A 24,583-nucleotide genomic window follows, 5' to 3' on the forward strand; every position below is an offset into this window, starting at 1 on the left:
TTGTTGGTGGCGACTTCAATGCTAAACACACCCAATGGGGATCTAGGCTCATAACAACAAAAGGTAAACGGCTATACCAAGCAGGCCGAAAATACAACTGCGAATTTTATTCTTCTGGTTCGCCAACATATTGGCCATCTGATACTAACAAAATACCAGACCTTATAGACTTTTTCGTAGTTAAAGGTATTAAACGAAATCATATAAGTGTCGAAGGTAATTATGATTTATCATCAGATCATACTCCAGTAATTTTATCACTGAGCGAAACAGAAATAATAGAAAAAAGTAATCCCAAGCTCGTGAATAACAGAACAAACTGGAACGAATTCAGAGACAAACTTGAAAATTTTATAAACCTAAGATCCCCTATGCAAACAATTGAACAAATTGATCATGAAGTAGAACAATTTATTGCTGATGTGCAGCAGGCTGCAGAAGAAAGTACTCAAACTATTTCGAATGCGAGAGAAAAAGAAATAAAATATCCTATCGAAATAAAGGAGTTGATATTGGAAAAAAGAAGAGCTAGAAGAAAATGGCAATCCACGAGATTCCCAGATGATAAGGTAGTTTTTAACCGTCTTAACAACGAATTAAAAAAAAGAATCTGTGAGTTTAAAAATGATTCACTAAGTAGATTCCTGAAAAGTCTGACGACGGATGCTTCTACAGAATACTCCTTATGGAAAGCAACTAAGCGCCTAAAAAGACCTCAGACACAAAACCCGCCGATAAAATCTCAAGATGGTAAATGGATCGGAAACCCGAAACAAAAGGCTGATCTCTTTGCTGAACATCTCGCGAATGTTTTCAAGCCATTCCCAGCAAGCACAGCTACAGATCCCTTACAGTTTGTTGACAGAAACGAAGTAAGAAGCATGTGTCAACATAAGCTGTCAAACAAAAAATCACCAGGGTACGATCTTATAACTGCTCAGGTTCTGAAAGAAATGCCTCTTATAGCCTTCAAGAAACTCCAATTTATAATAAACGCATGCCTTAAACTAAGATATGTGCCACATCATTGGAAAATTGCGGAAGTCATTGTTATACCTAAACAAGGTAAGCCACCAACAGAAGTTACATCTTACAGACCAATATCGCTTATACCAATCATGGCAAAAGTTTTTGAAAAACTGCTACTTAAAAGGCTTAACAAAATAATTGAAGAAAGAAGACTAATTCCGAGCCATCAGTTTGGATTTAGAAATAAACATTCCACGATAGACCAAGTGCATCGAATTACGGATGTTGTGGAAAAGGCACTTGAAGAAAAACAAGTATGCTCGTCTGTATTCTTAGATGTTGCTCAAGCTTTTGACAAGGTTTGGCACTTGGGACTTGAGTACAAACTGCATAGGGACTTCCCCAGGCAGTACTACGAAATACTGAAATCCTACATTACGAACCGACTCTTTAGAGTACGGTACGACCAAAATTACTCGGAACTTAAGAAAATTGAAGCCGGTGTACCACAAGGAAGTGTCCTAGGACCAACCCTGTATCTGTTATATACAAGGGATATTCCAGTGGACATCAACGCTATCATGGCCACCTTTGCTGATGATACTGCAATATTGGTGCCAGATAAATCCGTTACGAAGGCTACACAAAAATTGCAAAATGCAGTCGATAAAGTTAGTGATTGGACGCACAAATGGCGTATCAAATTAAACGAAACAAAATCGACGCATATAAACTTTACAAACAAAAACATAAACAATGTTCCAATTTTTATAAACAGTACAGAAGTACCTTACTCCAATACCGCCAAATACCTTGGAATGAATTTGGATGCAAAGCTTAAATGGAAAGAACACATCAAAAAGAAAAGAGAAGAACTAAACTTGAAGTACAGAAAAATGTACTGGTTAATAGGAAAGAACTCTGACCTATCTATCCAGAACAAACTAATGTTATATAAGCAAGTATTGAAACCCGTTTGGACATATGGCATCCAACTATGGGGCTGTACAAAGAAAACAAATGCTGAACCCATCCAAAAATTCCAAAGCAAGGTCCTTCGTGGAATAATAAATGCCCCTTGGTATATAAGAAATAGCGATCTACATCGTGACCTTCAAATTGAAATGGTTACAGAAGTGGTTAAGAAACACGCTGTATCACACAATAAGCGGCTGCAAAGTCATACTAACTCTGAAATGGAGACCGTATTAAATGTACGAGACAATGTTCGGAGATTAAGAAGAACCAAGCCTCATGAGCTGATGGGCTAAAAGCTACGGGAAAGTGTTATAACTTAAACTTCCCCCAATGCGATTTTAAAAATTAAGAAATAAAAATCATTTGTCGATCTTTCATAGATTGGTCCTGATTCACCGGTGGTTTTAGTGCGGTAAGAGTCCCACACTACTCGGTACCGATTCTTACCGAGTGTCTTTTGAAGATTTCCATCGGATATAAAAAAAAAAAAAAAAAAAAAAAAAAAACGTTATACGGCTTTCACACTCTGTTTACGCTACAGAGGAGGCAATGTAAAAAAAAAGTGTTTACGTTAGCCGGTGTTCACGTAAGACGGTGTTTTTGCTATCGCGAGTCTACTGTAATCGACACTTAATATTTAGTATATACTAAGTTGAGTATCCCTTCTATTTATTAGCTTTCTTAAAATGTCGAGGTTTTGAAGAGACAAGTTTTAAGCACATTTTAGGACTCATTTTTGGCCATTCTTTTTAAACAGATTAGTTATAGCTTTCTTTTGAGGTTAGAGTTGATTATTGTAAGGAAAACTGAAAGGTGAGAACAAAAAGAAAATGCAATGCTTTCAGTTGACGATTTTGTTTCGAGTTGTGAAATTTAAAACCACATGTTCATTGAAAAAGATTTCATGATTGAAAAGCTTAAAATTAATTGTTTAATTAAAGTATTTTTTTCAGTAAAAAATTCTGCAAACTCATAAGCTTCATTTTAATACCAAATACTACAAATTTGGCTCTTTTAATCGATTTTCAATCTCGAAGCAAAATTTGTAAAGGGTGAAAGCTATAACGGGTCCCTACATTGGAACATGATTCGAAAGGGAAAAAGAGAAAGCAAGGCAACTTTGTGGAATGCATTGGGATAAAATCACAAGCTCACGACCTTGGTTTCGATATTGAGAAATCATGAGTTTATACATTTAAATAATTTTTCAGGTCAAAATATCAAAGCTGGAAGAAAAACGTATTTTTAACATTAGAACTCCTTATTTTGGAACACCCTCAATGTGTTTCCATTATTTCTTCATTTTTTTAACAATGACTACACTTAATAAGTATGAGTTGGAAAAATGTATACATTTATATTTAAAAAGCTATAAAACAAAAGAGAAGATTGATTGAATAGGAATACAAAAAATGTCAATTTTCTTTTAATAGTTTTGTTTGTTGTCATCGCTCAGATTGTATTCTACACATGATTTGTTTTGTATATGAAAGAATGATGACGCTTTATTAAACATACAGACATTAAATCATTTTACTTGCTTTCTAGGAATGAACATAACCTTGCACCAAGTTTTATATAACGGTTACAAATATCTTACAACTAGAATTTTAAATCATTCTTCATCATAATTCAACAATTTTATGGATAAATCTTCAATCATGAACATCGATATGAAAAATATTTGATATATAATAAAGGTATCCCGTTACATAATCTACATTTGTACATAAATGCATTTCTGAAATTAAAGGCTGCCATCCATAAATTAAATAATAAAATATGCTTGATATGGTAATAAATCACAAGAAAACTAAGCATCTAAAAAAAAAGAAAAAGAAAACATAATAACGTATACGTAACACAAACCTAGTAACTAGATAAACTCGTATTCCAATCCTGATCGATATGAAAATCCATAAACAAGAGGAATGATGTCTAGACTGCCTTTTACGTCAATCTTACAATGTGCATACGTATTTTTATTGTGAAAAGTAATTGGCGACTATGGCCAGCGGTTGAGCGATAGAAAAAAAAACATCAAGAAAAATGTTGATCCAAACAGCATAGCATCGTCTAACCAAGGAGAAACTTGTTGACAATTGCACTAGCCTCGCCTTCGTTTTTATAGCCGATATGATGAGTTTTGTAATCGATTTAATTCGCAAGTAAACCTACACCACTCAACAGCCTTGGTTAAAAAAAATTATGATACAAATTGTAACAAGCCTCCTGGCCAATTAATTTTATGTTTATTAAATTGCTGATTAAATCCTAAGCCAAAATGAAACTCAAAGCTACAAATGTGTCTTTGAACCCAACAAATTTAAACAAAAGCCACTCGATAGTGACGATTGTAGGAAATGTCACGCAAGTTTGGCAATGAATAGATTTAAATCATCATAAAAATAATATTTAATTGTGAAGTGAATGAACTCCAATAACCTTAACATAGATTACCTAATTTCTTTTGGATTTCATTTTATTTGTCATATTGTTAAGCTTCGGGCAGAAGCGTACCATATCGGTATAGAATCTTCAAATTGGTATTCACTCCTCAGGCAGACATTCAACCCACACACTACTTGGGTAATAATAGTTGGTGTACTTTGAAGTCGTGATGTCTGAGTATGATCTTAGAGCAAGAAAGCTCATCAAATTAGTCAGCCTACTAAATCTTTTATAAATTGAAGTATGAAGTCATTACTTAGTTGAGTAATATAAATTTATCTTTTTGTTGAATTTGTAAATGTCCCTGACCAAGAAAAAAAAAGTACCAAGGAAATTTCCCTAAATCTAGTGAAAAATTCAACTTTCAGTACAATACAAAGAAAAAACCATACCATTGAAAAATAAGTGATGAGATGAGTCTTTTAAAGATTCATAGAGATTAGTCACTTAAAAAAATACCCCAGTCTATATTTAATGAAAACAAATTAAGAAAACAAAACAAGTTTCCATTTCAACAAAAACTTGGCTCTCCAAAGAAATGAAGTCAGTTTCTGAGTCATTGGTACCAACTACTACTCCACAGTCACACCTGGCGGCCATGAGAAATTCTTATATAGGTAATTTTGATCTTGATGATGAAATGCTACTTGAGGCAGAATAAGATACAAAGAACTTTTGGTTATTTTAATTTTGACTTAAGAATTTAGGAAGAATAAAAAACAAACACGCAAAGTTGGTCTTTTTATTTAAGCTTAATAAATAGAAATAAAAAAAATGAACTCCAAATGGGTGTAAAGTGGTTCACGAGCTAAATGAATAACAAAAATATATCAAAAATGGAAATATTAGTAGGTCACTAGATTTATTCTTTAAATAATTTATTCATTAAATGTATTAACATAAATTTTTGTAGGTCTACCATAAAAGCAAACTTGTACAACCCATTGCTGTTCTTTATTTCTATACTTAAGTTTTCATTACTTTTTTCTATTTTTCGTTTTTTTTTTCTTTACTAGTCAAGTGGATCAGATCCTTGAATCCAACATGAACTTTATAGTTAATAAGAAAACCAAGAACACAATAAAATACAAGAGGGTGTATTAAACGCGAATGTGAATGTGAATACTTTCATGGTATACAAATATATTATAAAGACAGTGACCTTATTTCTTAAGCATTAATCACAAGAACTACAACATAAGAGTATTGCAGTCAAGGACACTTTTGTTTGAAAAAAAGTAGCACATACCACCATACACACCCTATATTATGTATCTATTTTTAGTAGTTGCAACCTACCTACTTCAAGATATGAAGAACTCAACGAGAGCAAGAGAGTTCATAGAGTGTAGCTAGATTATCCATGCACAATATATTTTCTAATTGACCTTTAAAGTGGTGGATGTTGTTATGTGAATCAACTAAAAAGTGGTGGTAAGATAAATCCTTGAACATACTTTATGCAAGCCATGATATGAATACACCATGGATGGGACATTCTATTGGGATTTTCTTTCATATAAATGAGTTTTATCGATTTTCACCGAGAGAGGGTGAAGTAAAAGGTTTTTTTATTTTAAATTTAGCTCTTATCTATAATCACTTTCTCCTCTCTGGACAGCAGCAGCAAAATGTTATACGTTCTCAACCGTGCTTTCGCGTTATGTTGCGAGAAGAGTAAGAATACGGACAGGAAAGATTTTGGAAAAATAAAAGACTCTTTATTTAACTTGTTTAAGTTTTAATTTTAGTTTTTATTATCTTTATTTATTTAAAACAAAGGCCCGCTGTCTTGAGCTAAGCTGCGACCTTGTTAGATAATGGATTATTTTAGTTCTAATTTATCTTTATTTTTCTTTTCGAACAAAGGCCCGCTGTCTTAAGCTAGGCTGCGACCTTGTTGAATGTTATGGTAAATCTTTCTGTTCACACTCTTTGACCTAAAGGTCATATTCAAGGTGCGTTTCGATGGAGATTGTTATAATAAATGTATCAATAACCTGAGATTCTAAAAAGACCTTTAGGGCAGTCTGTTCACACAGCTTGTTAAATTAACAACCAGGATAGAATGGATGTTCTTTATTAATAGTTATGAACATGTCTCCTGAAGTCCAACAAAGCTGCTGGAGTTGGAGGCATCGTTGCCTAAATATTCAAAGCAGCATGGAATCTTATCATAGTTTGAATAACCATCAAGAAAATAGACCCTATTATCTATATAAGATCCTTTCTTCTATATTATATGAACTTTTGAAACCGTTCGTCAACAACCTGATAGATTTATGTCCACCATTGGCCTATACACTTTAAAGCAGATCTTGAAAAAAACCCAAGAACTATAAATCGATACCCACTATCTCTTTATCTATTTCAAGGCCGCGTTTAACAGTAGCAATAAAGACGAACTTTACGGAGCAATGTCTTGTTTTTCCATTCCTGTCAAACTTGTCCGTTTGTGCAGAATGAAGATGGAGAATGTAGGTTGCTCTATCGAGGTCGGAAAAGATCTCACCACCGATACTTTTGATGTCAAAAAAGGTTTTGGACAATGCTATGCATGACAGTGCACTTTTTCAAAGTTCTAAAAAGAATTATGCAAAAGTCAATTGCCAACACTAGAGGCATAGATTGTGGAACGGTGGAAAATTGGACCACTTTTTTCGAAAATTAGAATAAATAAAAGGTTTCGGCCAACGGTGGGGGCCACCAAAACGATAATTAGCAGCCCGGGTCTGAGAGTTGACCCCTTTTGCAATGTTTTTTTTTTTTTTTGTTAGGAACGGTGATTGACCGATGTTAAGTCCTCAATGTCAGTAATACAATGCGCTAGCGATGCCAGCCAAGGCCGAAGACATAATCAAATTGCTTTTGTTCCTTGAAAAATATACAAGAAATGTATTAGCCAATCTTCAGATTAATTCTATGGCTGATCTTGTTAGCCTTGATGGGATCAACAAAATTAACGAAGAGCAATGCTTCGGAGATCATTGTTAACCAATTGCATATTTTTATTATATATAAATAAAGTAGCACGCTTTAAGACTTGATTTCGCTAAATACTGCTTCGTGTGCCGAATGTCTCAGATTTCGACCTTTTTGAATAATCTAAAATTGACTCCTTGCTTAATTTTTAAACAATGAAACCGCACTGTAAAAAACACAAACAAAACAATAAGTTTTAATTAATTGATACAGTAAAAAATATTGTGTAAGATTTGTCTTTTCGAAACCTCAATTTTGTATGAACCACCCACTGAGCCTCCGCCGCCGCACTACCTCCTTCTTGTGTTATTTACTATGTCATCTCCAATGTCGACATTATTTCTAGGTACAATTTCATTTAAAGTCACGTGAAATTAAACTAGACTTTTCGACTCACCACATTAAGCTACAACAACAACTAAGCATAAATGTGATACTGTACTGTGATGGTTGATGCGATATTTGAAATGCATAACTCGTGTGACCGATTAAATGTTTTGTGGTTTGGTTGTCTTCCGCAAATTTTGTTTTTTCTTTATGTTCGGTTCATACACAATTTTGTATTATATCTGTTACAGGAAAGGTGTTAATTATATTTTGTTGTTATTAAATAAAAAATAATAATAAAATAATTTAATGGTATAGTAACATAAGTTCACATTTTTTGAGATCGTCTTACGCTGTGAATGCACGTGATTGCTTCGTGTACCTTGAAAGGTATATAATTATAATTAAGACAAAGAACAATAGCCTTTTTATCTTATGCTACAAAGTATAAATTTAATAATAGATTATTAAAAGACTGTTCGGTTTATCGAACCTTTTGCCTGTTGTGCTTTGGAAATATTTTTATTCAAAGTACAAAAATTAAATATTTCCAAAGCCTGTTGTGCTTTGGAAATATTTTTATTCAAAGTACAAAAATTAAGCTTGGACATGAGTTCACGTTTGAGATGTCTTACAATAATCATTCGTACATTTTCCTACCAAAATGCGAAAATTCTGTTTGTTGATATAGAGTTCAAAACTATCACGGAAGATCAATTTTATGAATTCAAGGACACAGTTGCTGTTCATCGACCGACTTGAGTTAACTGAACTTTAAAAGCTTTAGAACATAAATCTTTATACAAAACAGTGTAAAATTCTGTTTATGCAATGCTTAATTCAAAAGATCAAACCTGGATTTTCGTCTACACTACGGGACACACCAGCAATATTGTAAGATTTTCTTGAGCGACGCACATTATCTAGAAAAGTAACTATTCCCAACAGCTAAATTTGCCCACGTGTTTCACTTAATGCACATTTTGGATTCTAACAGTTTGATTGCGTTGTTGAAGCACCGCTTCGCATTTTTTACTGTAATTTATTACAGCGACAAAAGTGACATCTGCCCAAATAGTGGTCTATTTAAAATGAAAACCTTTATTGATAACCCCATTTGTTCGTATAACAAACATTTTACTGAAGCAATATATATAAACCAATTAAATCCACAACATTAGACTAAAGCTCGAAAAATCACTGTTTCGTGTGGTGTATGGAACTTTGAAATATATTTTTTCGATATGAGGAAAATAGTACAACTATTTTCAATTGTCTCAGGTAGATTTCTAAAAAGTCTGAAGACATTAGTCAAGTGTATAAAAAGACTTCAGACCCAAAACTTGTCAATAAAATCTCAAAATGGCAAATGGATTGGAAACACGAAACAAAATGCTGAACTTTTTTTTGCTGAGCACCTTGCGAATAATTTTAAACCTTTCCTTACAAATACGCCTACAGACTCCTTAAAGATTGTTGACAGAAACGACGAATATGAAATTCCTTTTGTCTTGGAACTTAAGAAAACAGAAGAATTTGTACCGCAAGGAAGTGTTCTAGTATCAACCTTGTATCTTTTATATACAAGGAATACTCCAGTGGCCACCTTTGCTGATAATCTATCAATATTGGTGCCAGATATATCGGTTGCAAAAGCTGCATTAAAAATGTAAAATGCTGTCCATAAAGTCAGTGTTTTGAGGCAAAAATGACATATAAATCTAAATGAAACAGAATTCTACAAACAAAAACATAAAAAATATATAGAGAAGTACATTATTCTAATATTATATATATTTTGATGCAAAGCTTAACTCGAAGTATAGAAGAATGTACCTCTTTACAGGAAAGAACTATAACATAAATGTTATATAATCATGTACTAAAACCCGTTTGGACACATGGCATCTTACCATGGGGCCGGTCAGAGAAAAAAACTGCTGAACCTATCAAAAAATAACAAAACAAACTCCTTGGTGCAGTAAGAAGTACCCCTTGGTACATAACAAATATCGATCAACATTCAGCCTTAACACAAGCCCCGTCGTAATAGATTCGTAGAACGAACCCCGAAAAAAAGTATCATTGCTCCCGTCGTACTAAAAAAAATTTCTAGGAGTCGGAGTTCTTGAAAAGAGGTATCACTAGCCCCGAATGAATAGGAACGAACAGATATTTTGATCGGAGTTCAATTGAAAACGAAAAAAAATATGCTTTCAGAAAAACTTGAAATTGCTCAATGATTTTCGAAAGTCCCTACGAACAGTTCCCTTTTGGGAAGCAGTAAAAACAACTTCTAAGGACACCTCTAGCTAGAGAAAAGTAAATTGAATTGATTAGTCCAAATTTTTTTTATAATTTAATTTAATTCTTAGGTGTGCTTAGAGTGGAAGGCATACATCAAGAGAAAAATGGTTGAGAACAAAAAAGAATGCAAAGCAAAGCGGAGGAAATAGAATGCATTATTTTAGCAGCCTCAAAGAAGGTGTCATAAGACTGACTGGCCTTGAAACTTCGACCAGAGGAATAAAAGATACATGATCTTTTGCATACGAAAATTCTTCCGAGCCTTTAGAATCTAATGGACCTTGTGAAGAAAACCAACTCGCCGATGTTTCGATGTCATCAGACTATGATGTGAGAAATGTTCCACGACATCATCCAACCACTTCGCGTCAATCATATTATGCATCCAGCCTTTTAAAAGAACAAATAAAGATGCAACAAGAATTCCATGTCAAAACTGAATAATTTAGGGATAACAAAAAATTCTGAAGGGATTTCAACGGCAATATTATCCATTTTTAAAGACAAAAACAAATAGAGCTAAAGATGAAAAACGAATTTTTATTTATTTTTTCTACGAATATTTTGAAGCAAACCAGCTGATTTTGACACTAGTATTTCTGTGTGGCAATGCTTTTTCGATTTCGTTCAGGGCTAATGATGTAAATGTATTCGTAGGGTAACAAAATTTTCGGGGACACGCTATAAGGGACTCTGTGGTAGGGGTGACTATTTTCAAATTGAAAATGGTTACAAAAGTGGTTAAAAAATACGCTGTATCCCATCGTACAACGTTTTCAATGAGCTGATGGTCAAAAAGCTATAGAAAGTATTGCAAAAATAAACTACCCGTAAAGTGAATTATAAATAAAGAATGAAACATCATTTGTTTCAGGTATGCAGAATTCGTTTTTGGCCAAAACTCGACAATATCGATATCTCCAATAGCGAAACCGCATCTTATGTTGTGGAATAGCAATTTGACGAAATTTCGTTATCTCGCATTGAACGTTCAACAAATAATGATTATTGTTTCTGGAGTTAAGCCAATTTCCTAGTTCTCTCACTTCTTCCCACTTTGGACAAGTATTTCTTGTACTAACAGCGCACCTTTTAAATTAAACTCATTGATCGTTTAAAGCACTGCCAGCGACACAGAAGCTGCCAATTGAATATTACCTTATGAATTCAAATTGTCACACTATTCTTTTGTTTTATTTAAGTATATTTTACTATCGTTTATATTAATTCTTTGGCTTTAAGTAAAAAGGTCTTAAGTTAAAAAATTTCATTTTAGGTTCTTGAAAAAAGCCTCTTTTTTGATCTTTCGTTTAAAACTAACAACTTGAGTCTGGAACAATTGCTACCTATATCAATTTAGTCTCTACACACAAAAAAAAAACAGACCAGACATCAACGTTTAAGTTCAATGAGTCTGTTTGCCTAGTTTCTGACTTCCGACCATTTTGCCTAACGTCAAAGAATTATCACATTATTTCAGTTTTTGGTTATTTTAAACTTGCACCATCATTTCATAGCATTTATTTATTTACAATAAATTAAAAAGCTAAAATTATATATTCAATAAAAATATGTGGGTGTAAAATGCAACTTAGCCTAAGCAGCTACAAAATTATCTTTTGAATTTATTTCAATTGAATACGTCAGTAGCAGAGTATGATGAAAATATAAACAAACAATATTTTCTTCAGTGATGATTGCAATTTAATTGAATAATATTTTATTTATGTGCCTATTTTTATAATTTTGTTTTCCTCATTTTATTCTATTAATACATAGTTCCTCTTGCGCAACTTAAATTTTAATAAACTTTTCCAATCTCTGAATGAATGGACCAAACCAAATAAAGAACAAATTAAGGAACTTTTTCTCATTATTCACCTGTTACAATTAAATATTGAATGGGTATTTTTTCTTTCTTAAAATTAAATAACAAAAATGATGAATGAATTTCCGGAAGTATACCACACTGTCCTCGAATTTATTTATATGAATTTTAAATAAATATGACGTAGGATACTCCATTTTTTTCCTAAATAATGCAATAATTGTATTATGAAGTAATTGACATGTATATCCGACTTTGTCAACATATTCTTCCTCTTTGTGTTTTTTTTGTTGGTTTCGCAAGTCGTTATGTTCTTAAGAATTTATACATATATGAGGAAACCCCAAAGTATTTATGTATAAATTGTAACCATTGACCATTCCCTGACCTAAATAAACGATTTTAATAAAAAAAAACATGGCTGTTGTATGTTTTTTATCGAAAAACTTTTGCAGACACCATTCAAAAAAGTCAGTCCCTTGTGTGACTGATGTTAAAAGCCACAAGTAGCTAATTTTACACACATAAGAAAATAACTTGCGTGTCAAAGGACACTTACTTTAAATAGTCATTAAGGATAATAAACAATACACCCTTTCTTTCGTCATTAATGTAAAAAAAACTTTATCCATCAGACAAAAGCTTGTTTTTGACTCATTCATTCACTCATCTATCGATCGATCGATATAATAATACTAAAAATGAACATGCTCCATTTTAGTAAAACATTTAAATTCACACAACATAAAAGTGGTGGCCCTGTGTGTTGTCGAGAGGCTTAGCCACTTTTACATACTACATTTTTATCTACTCATTCACCGTGTCATTGTAGTATAAGACTATAATAGCACTTTTCCAATCGATATAAGAGGTCTAGAAGTTTAGTAAGTAGTATACGAGCTTCAACCATGCGGAAATTAAAACTTGAGAAATTCATGTTAGCAACATTATTGTCTCTCCCCATTGCACATGCACATCACCTTCTCCGTTGTTATTGTCGTCGTTTTCGTTGCAAATTTAGGTCATTTCATTTTTTAAAATGCATTTCAGGCTGCTATTGTTTTACCAACAGAGGGAAATTTAATCAAAAATACATATGTACATGTAGGATAACAAACAGCTGTCAGCACAATTTAATGATACAAAAATATCTTTGGCTGAAGGCATAAAAAAACAAGTGTTTAAATCACAAATTTTGTTTTTTGTGATGCACAATGGGAGAATTCAAACTTAACTGTCCTTGAATTTTATTTCAGTTGATTTGTTCTTTTGTGAATTTGTTTTTAATGGAGTTTGAGAAAAAATATATCAACATTATTATAGACACATAACAAGTTTTTGAATTATAGCCTTGTTTGGAAAATGAAAAACACTATTTTGCTTGAGGAAATGTCATTAATAGAAAACTACACTACACGCCTTATAATGTACACTGAGGAAGTTTAAAAAAAATGAACGCTTGAAGAAAACATTCATTTTGTGTGCTACCTTGCATGACTAAAATGTTTGCAAAATGTAAAATATAGTATAGAAGTGTCGAAGTTAAAAAAAAATGTATTTTAATAGTTGGAAGGCTATCTTTTCTCACATAGGTGTTGAAAAGCTTACCTTCTTATAAGCGTATGCGAAATCTAGAATAAAGATTTATAACAATTTATTTTTTAGTAGACAGTGTCAAAAACAATAAAATAATCGGCAGGTTCAAACGGACATAAGGCAAGGGACTTGAAAGTTAGGCAAGTTTCTAGTATCTGATTGGCCAACTGCCAAAAAATTGCCTTCCAATTAAGGTAACTTTAATGGAAGTTTTTTCTTTAACTATTAAGTCAAGTCTACTTCTATCAAAATTACAGTTCATCATGGTTTTTTCATTCAAGTCAGAGCTGAACTTTATTACTCTATGATTTTTTTATTTTCTGGACAACTTCATTTAATGCTTTCTGCATAAGGGTTTCGTTGTCAATTTGGAAAAAAAAAAATAACTAATATTTCTTGACAATATAAAATACAAATCCTGATGGACTTGTAACTTGCCTGAGAAGTATTTTGTATTCAGTAATTTTGTTGATTCTTTTTGTTCTATGAGCTTAAAGTAAAGGATTGCGAAGTAAGGTTCTGAATTTCAAATTCATGACACTTCAAATCTAACTAGTTGCTTTGGTCAAAATGAACGTTCAAAGAATTAAGTTGACTGCAAATGAAGTCCCTTATGTTGCCTGAACCTGCCAAATGTTTATTTTTTACAGATTTTGCTTTCAGTTTTGCATTGGTTTTAAATTCATGAGTTTTGCAATGACTGGGAAAGACAGAGTACGTTAAGGAATTCCTTAAATAATTAATAATAATAATTAAATAAAGAATAAATCTCTGTACTTAACAATACGACGCGAAGTTGGGCTCGAGGGTACACTGGTGTGCATTCCTAGGAGTGCGAGTATTACGGTTGGAATTTCTTGGGGGCTTTTTCTCTAGAGCATAATCTGTTAAAATAACGGTAAAAAAGGTTGAGACAAGACCCTTTACTACGATTTTCGAGTGAAACAATTGAGTTAAAAATGCCACTGTCGCCGTTTATTTAAAAAAGCTCTTTGTTGAATGCTGGGCAAGACGCCTAAGTAAGTTTCTGAAGCATCACCCAGAGATGGGAGTTATATAGTAAAACCCAAACATTCTGTGTCATTTTTTCCTTCATTGCGTGATCGTTCTACTTCTTCTAGGGGTCATTAGTGATGCAAATACTAAGAGTATCAAGATGTTCCGCCTATAATTAATAACAAGTGGGTTTTTCTCGCTTTAACGATACAAGATAGCATTGGGTTTTCGAAGCTCTAAAATCCATTCGGTTTCTTATTCATCATTGTACAATACTGTAGGTCGAAATTTAATGAGCTTGCATGTTTTGTCGTTGTAGCCCAACTGGAGAAAAGGGAAAACGAATTTGTAAAGCTACGAATACTATGGTTAGAAAAAAAATTTCGATTAGAAGTAGCAGAAAAGAGATCGTTAATGAAAATAAGAAAGAGTGTCGGAGACAAAACAGAGCCCTGGGGTACACCAGCATTTATTTTGTGGTTTTCAGACTTAAACTTATCCAATACTATTTGTATTGAGCGTTCGAAAGTTAGTTGCTAATCCAACAAAGAAGGGATTCATCCAAACCGAAGAAAGATATTTTTAATAGGAGGACCTCATGCTAAACTCTATCAAATGCCTTTGAAATATCATTATCTTACTTTCTGCAAAATAATGAAAAGATTTGTTCCACGGTGGATCGATTCCTAGGAAAGACGTACCTCTGGTCATTAAAAGGCATTCGATCTTCGAGATATCTCTGGAGCTGATAATTAATCAGCGTTTTGAAGACGTTGAGGGGGAGAAGGATTCGCATGGACAAACGCTGTTTTCCATCCACTCGGAACGAGAGCTAAAGAGTAGGATAAATGAAAAAGCTAACAGTGTTTTTGCCAGTAATGAAGAACAATAGCGGACTTATGCATGTTGAGTTATCTTAGAACTCTTGCGAAAAATGATTGATCTAATAGGATCACTATCGCGCTCAAGTACAAGCGGAACACTCACTGGTAGAGAACTGCTTTCTCTTAAGATCTAACAAATTGACACAGAGCGAGAAAGAACTCTTCATGTTTTTTTACGAATGACAAAGAATTCTACTGCCTTTGGGACATTGTAGTATTTCTTGCTGAAATTCTTGGTTATGCAAAAATTTATTTGAATATGGGAGTTTCAGGCCTTCCTGGTCTGTTTGAACTTTTTCTAGCTATTGTTGGCTATATAGCAATAGAAACTTCTTTAACCCTTATAACCTCTTTACAGCTCCAATGAAACCATCAACCAACAGCTCAGTGACTATATTTTGGGAAAAACTTGGGGTATACGAGGGCGGGTCAATAAGTCCGCGACTTATTAAATGTCTGACCTCATTACAACACTGCTAATGTCAACAGGCATCTGTCAGTTGACTCCTGTCAAAATTTAAGCTTGCTGCGTCAGTTAGTTTGTGTTTGACAGCTATTTTTATCAGACTACTCACTAATTTGAGGAGAAAATGGAAAAAAGTGAATTTCGTGTTATTAAGCATTATTTCTTGGGAAAAAAAAAACATTACCGAGACCAAGGGTAAGCTTGATAAATACTATGGGGACTCTGCGCCATCGATTTCAATGGTAAAAAAGTGGTTTACTGAATTTCTTTGTGGCCGTACAAGCATTGAAGATACCGAACAATCATCCGAAACAATCGAAAAAATTCACGATATGGCGTTGGCCGACCGAAGATTGAAAGTGCGAGAGGTTGTGGAAGCCGTTGGGATCTCGCATGGCTCAGTGGTTTCAATTTTGAATGATCACTTGGGCATGAGAAAGCTTTACGCAAGATGGGTGCCGCGTTTGCTCAGTCGGCCACAATCGCAACCGTGTAACAACTTAACAGGAAGGTTTGGCGTTGTTTAATCGCAATATGGAGAATTTTTGCGCCGTTTTGTAACTGTGGACGAAACATGGATCCATCACAACACACCAGAGACCAAACAACAGTCAAAACAGTGGGTTTCTAAGGGTGAATCGGCGCCAAAGGCAAGGTCGGTTTGTCAGGCAATAAAAGTTATGGCGACTGTTTTTTGGGATGCACGCGTACCACCATTGCTTTGCGTACTAAAGGGATCGGAAATTCTCTAAGGTTAAAGTTGATATATTGATAGTCGTTTTGAATTTTGCTCTCTTTAAATTTCCCTATAGTCAAAGTTTTGTTTTACGCAATACGGGCTCCGACTTTGATCCCAAAATGTTGCTATAGATCGTCAAATATTTTCGTTCGCTGTTCTAGGACTTCTTTAGAGGTTCCTTTTATGAACACCTATAACCCCAAGATGCATCGAAAAAAGGACTTTCAAAGGTCTTTAGTAGAGTTTGTTTTTTTAACCAAACAACAATTTTGTTTGAGATTTATTTAATTATGACACATACATTTTCTTAACCTAAACAATTCTTAAACGGACAGTTTCTTTACACGTGTTGCTTTGGTGTGAAAACATAGTTTTATTCAAAGTTAAAAAGTATAGATTGTTTTTTGTTCATAACTGTAAGTGTTTTCTTCAATCCCAGAAAACCTGCTGTCAAAAAGGAGAACTTTTTTTTTTTAAAAAAAGCAAATATCTGTTGTTGGACTTTTAATAAAATACAATATTATGTATGTTTTATGTTTCCAAGTTAAGTTAAACCTATGTAGTAGGTGAAATGTTGTTGAAGTTCATGAAGCAATTTATGATTGCTTAACATTTTTCAAACATGACATTTTTTTCAAATAAAAACTAACATACATATAAATTAGTCACTTCTTTTTTTTGTTTTTCTACAGAAAATTAAGTGTTTTTTATTGTCATGTTCTTCGATATTCCAAAGCGAACACAAACAAGATTTACAAAAAAATATAATATATGAAAATAATCGGGTGTGCTGCTACAACACTAATAAGTGGGCGTTGCACAAGGTGATTTTATTGATACTAAGCAAACAAAACAATCAGCTGTAAGCACCTACGACGAAATAAGCGACAAGAGCTAAATGCAAGGTAAAAAAAATGATAACAATTCAAAAAATGATAAAAAAATTCATTTAAAACAAAAATGAAAGAAACCAAACTAGTGAAAAATACCTACGACGAACTTAACCTGGCCACTTCGGCACAAGCGATTGTGGAAAACAATATACACACGTAGTTAGGTAGGTACTAGAGCAATAAATCTACTTATTGCGTAATTACATTTCCTAGGCAATAATTTCAATTAAAGTCCTAAGGCTCACAGCCGAAATGCAGGCAAAGAGGGTGCGCTACCCCAAAACACTTCAATTAGGACTTGTTTACACTAAGCCTGTGTTTGCCCGAAGGAGAAAAAACGAGAAAAAAAATATAGCATAGAAAATAGTATTTTAAAAAGAAAAACATTAAAACCTCGAATTACATGTGCTCGAAGCTATGCAAGGTTGCAAAAAAAATAAAAATCAATAAATTTGCGTAGAAGCAGAAAAGTAAAAAGTAAAAAAACACAGCTTCAGCCTCTCCAAACGGCCATCGGACAAACAAGGCAACATCGTTCAACGGCAACACACGGGGAGAAGTCTTACTTAAGAGTTATAAGAGTCTTTTAACGTAGGCAGAGCAATACGTTGGAATTGAATTAACAGATGGGAATTATCATTAAACCAGTTTTGTTTTTGTGAACTTCCAACTGCAATTCAGTAAATTAGTGAGCAGTGCAAACAGCAACAAAAATACAAACTCTTAAATTAATAAAAACATAAAAACAAAATGTCCATGGAATCTACTAAATCGCATGACAGCAACAAAAGTTGAGGTTACATAAACTGGCAAGGCAAACAAAGAGACTTTTGGGAGTTATTTCTCATTTCTGTGCACGACAGAAATCATTTTAATCATATTTTCTACATAGAATTTGAAATAATTAAAAAAAAAAACTTACGTTTCTGTGTCCTTGGGGACAATAATGTCTTGATCGGTTTCAATATCCATGTCTGATGATTCCTGCTCGGTGTCACTGATCACGATAACCTCTTCCATGTATAGCCGACGCTTGCGGTTGAATCTATTGCCCTTTGTAGCAGCAATTTTGCCCGTTTTTGAAAATGTAAAATTCTCTTCTTAATGGAGGAACACGAATTGTAGCTGAATTAGAGCGTGTAGTTTGATGGGGTTATAAAAATTAAAATATAGAGAAGTTAAAGTCCACGATTTTTTTTTAATTGCAAAGCGAGTAAACTTTTGCACCACAAAATTAATAAACTTGAAACTTCCTCTGAAAAACACGGTTTTGGTACGTTGTTGTTGTATTTTTTAAACTTTGTTTAACAGAAATTTGTATTTATTTTAAAATTAAAAAGAAACCCCACTGACAAGCTTGAGCAATATTCAGTTCGCGACACGCGTCCTCCTGGGGCTAGGGCGAAGTGAAATGAAAAATGATAGATTTTTTTCCAACTTGCTCGATGGTTGGGCAATTTTTTGGTTTGATTTTTCGCATAAATATTTAGGAAGCGAGAGAAAAAATAATGAAAATAAAAAGTGGAAAGGAGATGTAAGATAGATTTACGTCAATTCAATGGCGAATTCGCTGGGCCTGTTTAATAACCATTTTGACAGTTCAATAGATTTGTTTGTTTTTCTTATTTGAAAGGGAGGATTCATTCGGTTTGCGACACTTAGCTAGTTTATATTTCTAAGTGCCTGTCTATACGCGTTGTGCCCACAACGTTGTGCTCACAACACTATGTGTCTACATGTGTTGTGACTACTCATGGCCCGTTTTCCATTTTGTGTTGTGGAACGAAGAACTTGAAACATTTGTGTTCGAGATTTTGAGCGGGTGATATACTACCGACATACATAGGATTTTGTCTTGTTTTTACAAGATATAGAATTTTATAGATTGAAATGGATACAAATAATGAAATTATTTGTTTAACTGCAATATGCGCAGCGGCAAATGTTTTATTTCTGCTAAATGAAGAAGTGGAAAAAAAACAAGGGAATGGTCAAAACCTTGGAGGCTCCGCAGGAATACACAAAGTTCTTTTAAATGACGTACTACGCTTAGAAATAGAATCGTTATAGTTATCTTCGTATGGACGAGGATTCTTCTAAAGAACTCTTATGCATAGTGCAGAACTCAATTCAAAAACGGAATTCTGTTATGCGAGAATCTTTAGCGAAGCCGAAGAGCAAAACAAATGTACCTCTCGCATTGACGAACAGAAAATAATGAGAAATTCGGAACGAAATGAGAACGGAACTGTACTGCCCAAGCAGAAAATTCAAATTCTGTCATGAGCATCCCGTCCCTTTACTCAGCTCCTCTCTTGCCCACAAACTCTCGTCACAACGTTGTGGGCACAACGCGTATAGACAGGCACTAAGATTTCAGAAACAACTGTGTTCATAGGTCCTGTTCTACAATATAAAAGTAAAGTAATTGTTTAGCATGTTGGAACTTACTTAATAAGCAGATAAAATTCTAATGAGTATTTCACAATAATTGGGTAGGTTTAACTAGAAGTTAGTGTGTAAAGTATCTTATTGCGTGGATGAAGTAGACAATATTAAAGATAACTAACAGTAAACTGTGCAATAAGTGTTTTCTCGAATGTAATGATATTCTTGATTTTCCTTTTTAAATAAAATAAATGTTCTTTTTGATACCCAACAGGATAAATTTGATAAGTTTTTGTACAGCATTATGAAGCTAGGAAGGAAGGGTATATTAAAAACAATAGAATAAGTAAAAATCGTATACTTAACCATTTATTACAGAGATAATGAAAAAAACTCGACAATGGCGGACACAATGAGCGGTTATTCAATTTTAACTCAATGCCCATTTTTGCAAAACTATTACAACACTGGAAAATTTAAATGACTAACAAGTTGTTACCTAACACAAAAACCAATGAGAACGAAATATGTAAAAAGCACTTTTCGATATCAGGAAGATTTAATTGGTAAGTAAGGATAAGGATATTACTCAGAATTTTACTTTTACATTGTGAAACATACACATTTTTGTATACACATTTCTGACATTTGTTGTCAGAAATCGGAGAACAGAATTTTTATGAATCTCTAGCGCACAATTTCAAAATGATAAAAAGGAATACAAAATTATTTGTATTGGTAGGTTAGAATAATTAATAAATTGTGTTTATCTGCATTCTCCTCTTCTGTCAATCAGTCTGAGAAAGTTCTCAGAAATCTTAGAAATATAAGCTGGCCAACTGTAAGGACAATATTCATTGTGACTCTATTGATAGTAGTTATTTAGACGTCTCATAATTTTATAATATTTTCCACTTAATATTTAAAAATTATACACCTTTTTTTCATATCTCTTTTTTATTATACATTAAAGATCCAATTGACTATGAGCTATTGTGGCCGCATACAATTGGACACGATCCAAAGTTCCTGACATACACGACCGAGCGTAAAAGGCTTTTCGTTTTTCGCGAAAATATCGGTTTTCAATTCAAAGTTGAACTAAAGAAACAAACGTTTCGAAAAATTCAGCGCTCAAATAAATGTAAACAAAACAGCTGATGGCTGCTGTCAAAACAAATATTTCATTTTGAAATAAATTTGGTTGTGGTACTTACTTACTGAGTAATAAGAATGATTGCTTTTTGTTTTTTATTTACAAAATATGGACAATTTTCCAAGGTCGAAAATAAAAGTCCCGGTGACTATTTGCGGCACTGATGGTTCTTTTATGATCCTAAAGAGTTTCAAACGCTCTTTGCTAAGCGAGGAACCGGAATTCACTATGGCTACTGGCGTGACGACCCCAAAGAAGAGGAAGACTTGCTCATAGTTCGTAATGACGTTTCCAAGGTATGCGTCTTCCACCTCGCCGCCACAAATATGTTCGACGCTTTCGCTTACTACCTGGAGAAAGACTTTCCGGGAACTCCATCTAATCACAAGGGTTTGGGAGATATGAAAAGGCGATAAGTTCATTTGTAGAGGAGAATAAGTATGAAAGGAAATCTCTGGTGGAGGCTAAGTCACAGCGAGCTAAGAAAATTTGCGACAAAACATTCCACAATGTGGAAATCGTTGTTTCAGTGAAAAACTCAAAATAGTGGGCTATTGTCCCTAGATGGACAGCGATGCCAACATCAAGAAGATCCTCAGTGCTCTGGACAAGCCTGGAACTAGTAATTGACCTTTTCTGCTCCGGCCATAAGGAACTACACGAAATCGTTCAGAATTTTCTCAACCCCGCTTATAAGCTGCTTGGACGGCCACAATACATGGTGATTCTGAAGGCACATTTGGCCAACAGAAGCAGTAGTCATAAGCAGTTTTTGAATTGAGTTTGTTGCGAAAAAAAAAAGAAAATGTTTTAAATAAAATAAATTTTTGGTGTAACAGTTTTGTTTTTTATTGATTTGATCGTATATTTTCTACACAATTAGCTTCCCTTTGGTGAATTGTTCTGACCGGTTGAAGTGAACAAAGAGGATAGCTGTAGCCAAGCGAGCTTCTAGTTCTGGTTGGTTCATGTCGTGAGCCCATTTCACTCGTCTTCTTCGAGACGTGTTAATGTTACGGCCTTGTCTGCGCTGATATGCTGCTCTATCATAGCACAGGAAAGGATTATCGGCTCAAGGTTGTCGACGGCAAAGCAAATCCTTAGAAGAATGTTTGCATTTCAAGAATTTTCAAAATATGTAATCTTGAGAGAATACATACCATATAGAACATCTTCACTGTGTGAAAGGAAACTTGGATATTTCATGACGGATGCTTACAGATTTTTAAACCACTCAATGACTGGATCACAAGATCCTTTAGTTCATTGCAGAGTATATCGAAAGTTCTGCGGCTCATTCTGAGTTTTTTTTCATCAATACAAAATTTGACATACGGTGTTAAACAAATTTAAATGTCAAATGAAAACGTGTAAATATTCGGTGTGAACGATTTTCGGGTTTTCGAAAACTTTTTGCCGATAACCCGGTTTTGGGTTTGGTGTGAAAAGCCTATAAGCCACTTTTAGAGATTGATTATTTTCATCCAAGTACTGAACAACACACAATAAGCTTTTTATAAAACGGATTAAAAATTATGAACTACTTGTTTAAAAAGGAAACTACAGACATAAAAGTTTTAGGCTCAGATCTGGTCCATATTTGAACATACAAGACCAAGCCAGAGCCTAACTCAAGAAAAAGATGCAATAGTACAGAAAATGTGTTTTTCTTTTAAGCTCACAACAGATGACTGCCCAAAAAAAAGTTCTATGTTTCTGTTTTAGCGCAAAAATACCCGAAATCTAAGGTTGTGTTTATTCTTTAAATTAGAGCCAGATAGGAGCACAATATATGAGGTCTGATTTAACTAATTCAGTAAGAAGTTGTCTTACTTTAGTATAAGCTTTATTTTGTTGCCTAAAATTGTTAAAATCTATTATGCCTAAACGATTTTTCATTTTTAACAATTTTCCAACATTCTTACTATTTTTTTAACATTTTGGTAAAGTTAAAAACACGGAATATCAACTTTTACTTTTAGCAATTAAAAAATTATAAAGAACAATTTAAAATTTTGGAGTCGCTAGTAAATTACTAATATTTTGAAAATTGATTAAGTAATTCCACTTTTATTTCGAAAACGTTTGGGAAAATTTGGAAAACTATTTTTAGCATTGAAGAAGCCTATTTAAAAAGTTATCAACGGGTAAAAGGTTTGGCGTATTTCTTTTAAAGTGTTGTTTAAAATGTTGGGGGTATGTACGTTTTGTATGCACAAACATTTTTGCTACACGTATTCTTGTTCTCTAGTTGTTTGTCACTTAACATATTTTTTGTTTTAACCTGACAGAACTTACTAAAGTGAATTAAAAAATATTAAGCACACAAATCAAATTGAAACAGTAGTTAACAGTATAAACCTTGATTTGCGCAGTTTTATTTGTTGTAAATGTTTAACGTAACTTAAATTCCTAAGAATTAAACAGACCCAGATTTCGATTGCATTTGTCCCCTACAACTAAAATATGTTGAAATCAAACGCATCTTATTTCCAACTTTATCAAATTGAACAACCAATAAAAGCTTTTTCGAAACCGGTTTCGACAGCAATATCCGAATTCGAATGCAAACTTCAAAAGCACCACAGAACAGTCAAAATATATCCCATTCAACTGTCAAATTATTTTCTTATTCAAACGAGCTTTTTTTCATACCGAAAATAAAAATTCAAATAAGATTTTTCGAATAGCGAAACAAGAGTCGAAAAACGAAGCTTGTCGACGTCGGAGGTGCACTTGTTACTTAAAGAATAAAAAATAAGCAAAAAATCCGCTGCCAACGTTTGGGCTATCCAATTAAAGTGCAAAATCAAAAAATATAAAAACGCAAGTTTAACGTCTTCGATTACAAGAAAATTAATGATTAATTAAAGTGCAAAAATCAAAGAGTGTAACATTTTTATTCACTTCAAAGTGTCGTATACTCCCGCAGTCCCGCAGCCGCATAAAAATAAGTTAAAAAAGGTGTGAATATATTTTTCTGTCATTCTTTTTATTTAGTGCGTACAAGAAAAAAGTTTGTGCATATGACGTGACTAGTGTTCGCCTCTTCTAATTCAATAAGTTCAATAAGAACAACGATGAGAGAAGTAAAAAAGTAAAGAATCAACAAAAAGAAGAAACAAATTTCGATTAAATTTTCTTCTTTTTCCTTCCTTGCGTATGTATAAAAAGTATAAAAGAGAAAGATTTTCCTTTCCTTCTTCTTCGTCGTCTTTTTATTTCGTTTATCTTTTCGTTATCCCTTATCGTTTACTTAAACTTTATCATCTTCTCTTCATCTCTTCACGCTGGTTGTTTGTGTTCTTAAGAGAGAGCAACATAAACAACAAGAAGAAGAAAATGCGTTTTGTTTATGAAAAAAAGACAAATTGGAAAATTGGATTTATGCGGAAAAGGAAGAAAATAGGAAAATTCCGAAATCCAACGAAGATGTGAGATGTGTGTGTAGGAATGTTGGGTGTTATTTCCTATAAGTATCTCACTCTATCTCTATAGTATCGAGTTATGAATGAACAGGAACACTCATGGACAAATGCTTTCCAATTAGAAAATTGTTACCTATCTAGATTTTCTGAAAATGTTATCAATATGGGAATAGGTAGAGATTTTTCAAGGTTATT

At 33.5% G+C, this 24,583-nt stretch overlaps 2 protein-coding genes across 2 annotated transcripts in view; one reads left to right on the forward strand and one right to left on the reverse strand.

Annotated features, from left to right (window-relative positions):
• The window catches only part of LOC129949010 (dnaJ homolog subfamily C member 7), a 51,402-nt gene extending 32,572 nt beyond the window's left edge, over nucleotides 1–18,830 (reverse strand). Inside the window, exon 1 of the mRNA XM_056060196.1 lies at nucleotides 18,339–18,830. Coding sequence (XP_055916171.1) covers nucleotides 18,339–18,436 — 98 coding nt within the window. The 5' untranslated portion in view covers nucleotides 18,437–18,830. The remainder of the gene's footprint in view (nucleotides 1–18,338) is intronic.
• A 4,810-nt stretch (nucleotides 18,831–23,640) lies between these two features.
• Nucleotides 23,641–24,583, forward strand: part of LOC129950720 (tyrosine-protein phosphatase cdc-14) — a 55,949-nt gene continuing 55,006 nt past the window's right edge. The window contains exon 1 of the mRNA XM_056062642.1: nucleotides 23,641–23,924. The gene's annotated coding sequence lies outside the window, so the exon portion shown is untranslated. The remainder of the gene's footprint in view (nucleotides 23,925–24,583) is intronic.

The sequence above is a fragment of the Eupeodes corollae genome, chromosome 3, assembly GCF_945859685.1.
Source record: "Eupeodes corollae chromosome 3, idEupCoro1.1, whole genome shotgun sequence".
Taxonomy (NCBI): domain Eukaryota; kingdom Metazoa; phylum Arthropoda; class Insecta; order Diptera; family Syrphidae; genus Eupeodes; species Eupeodes corollae.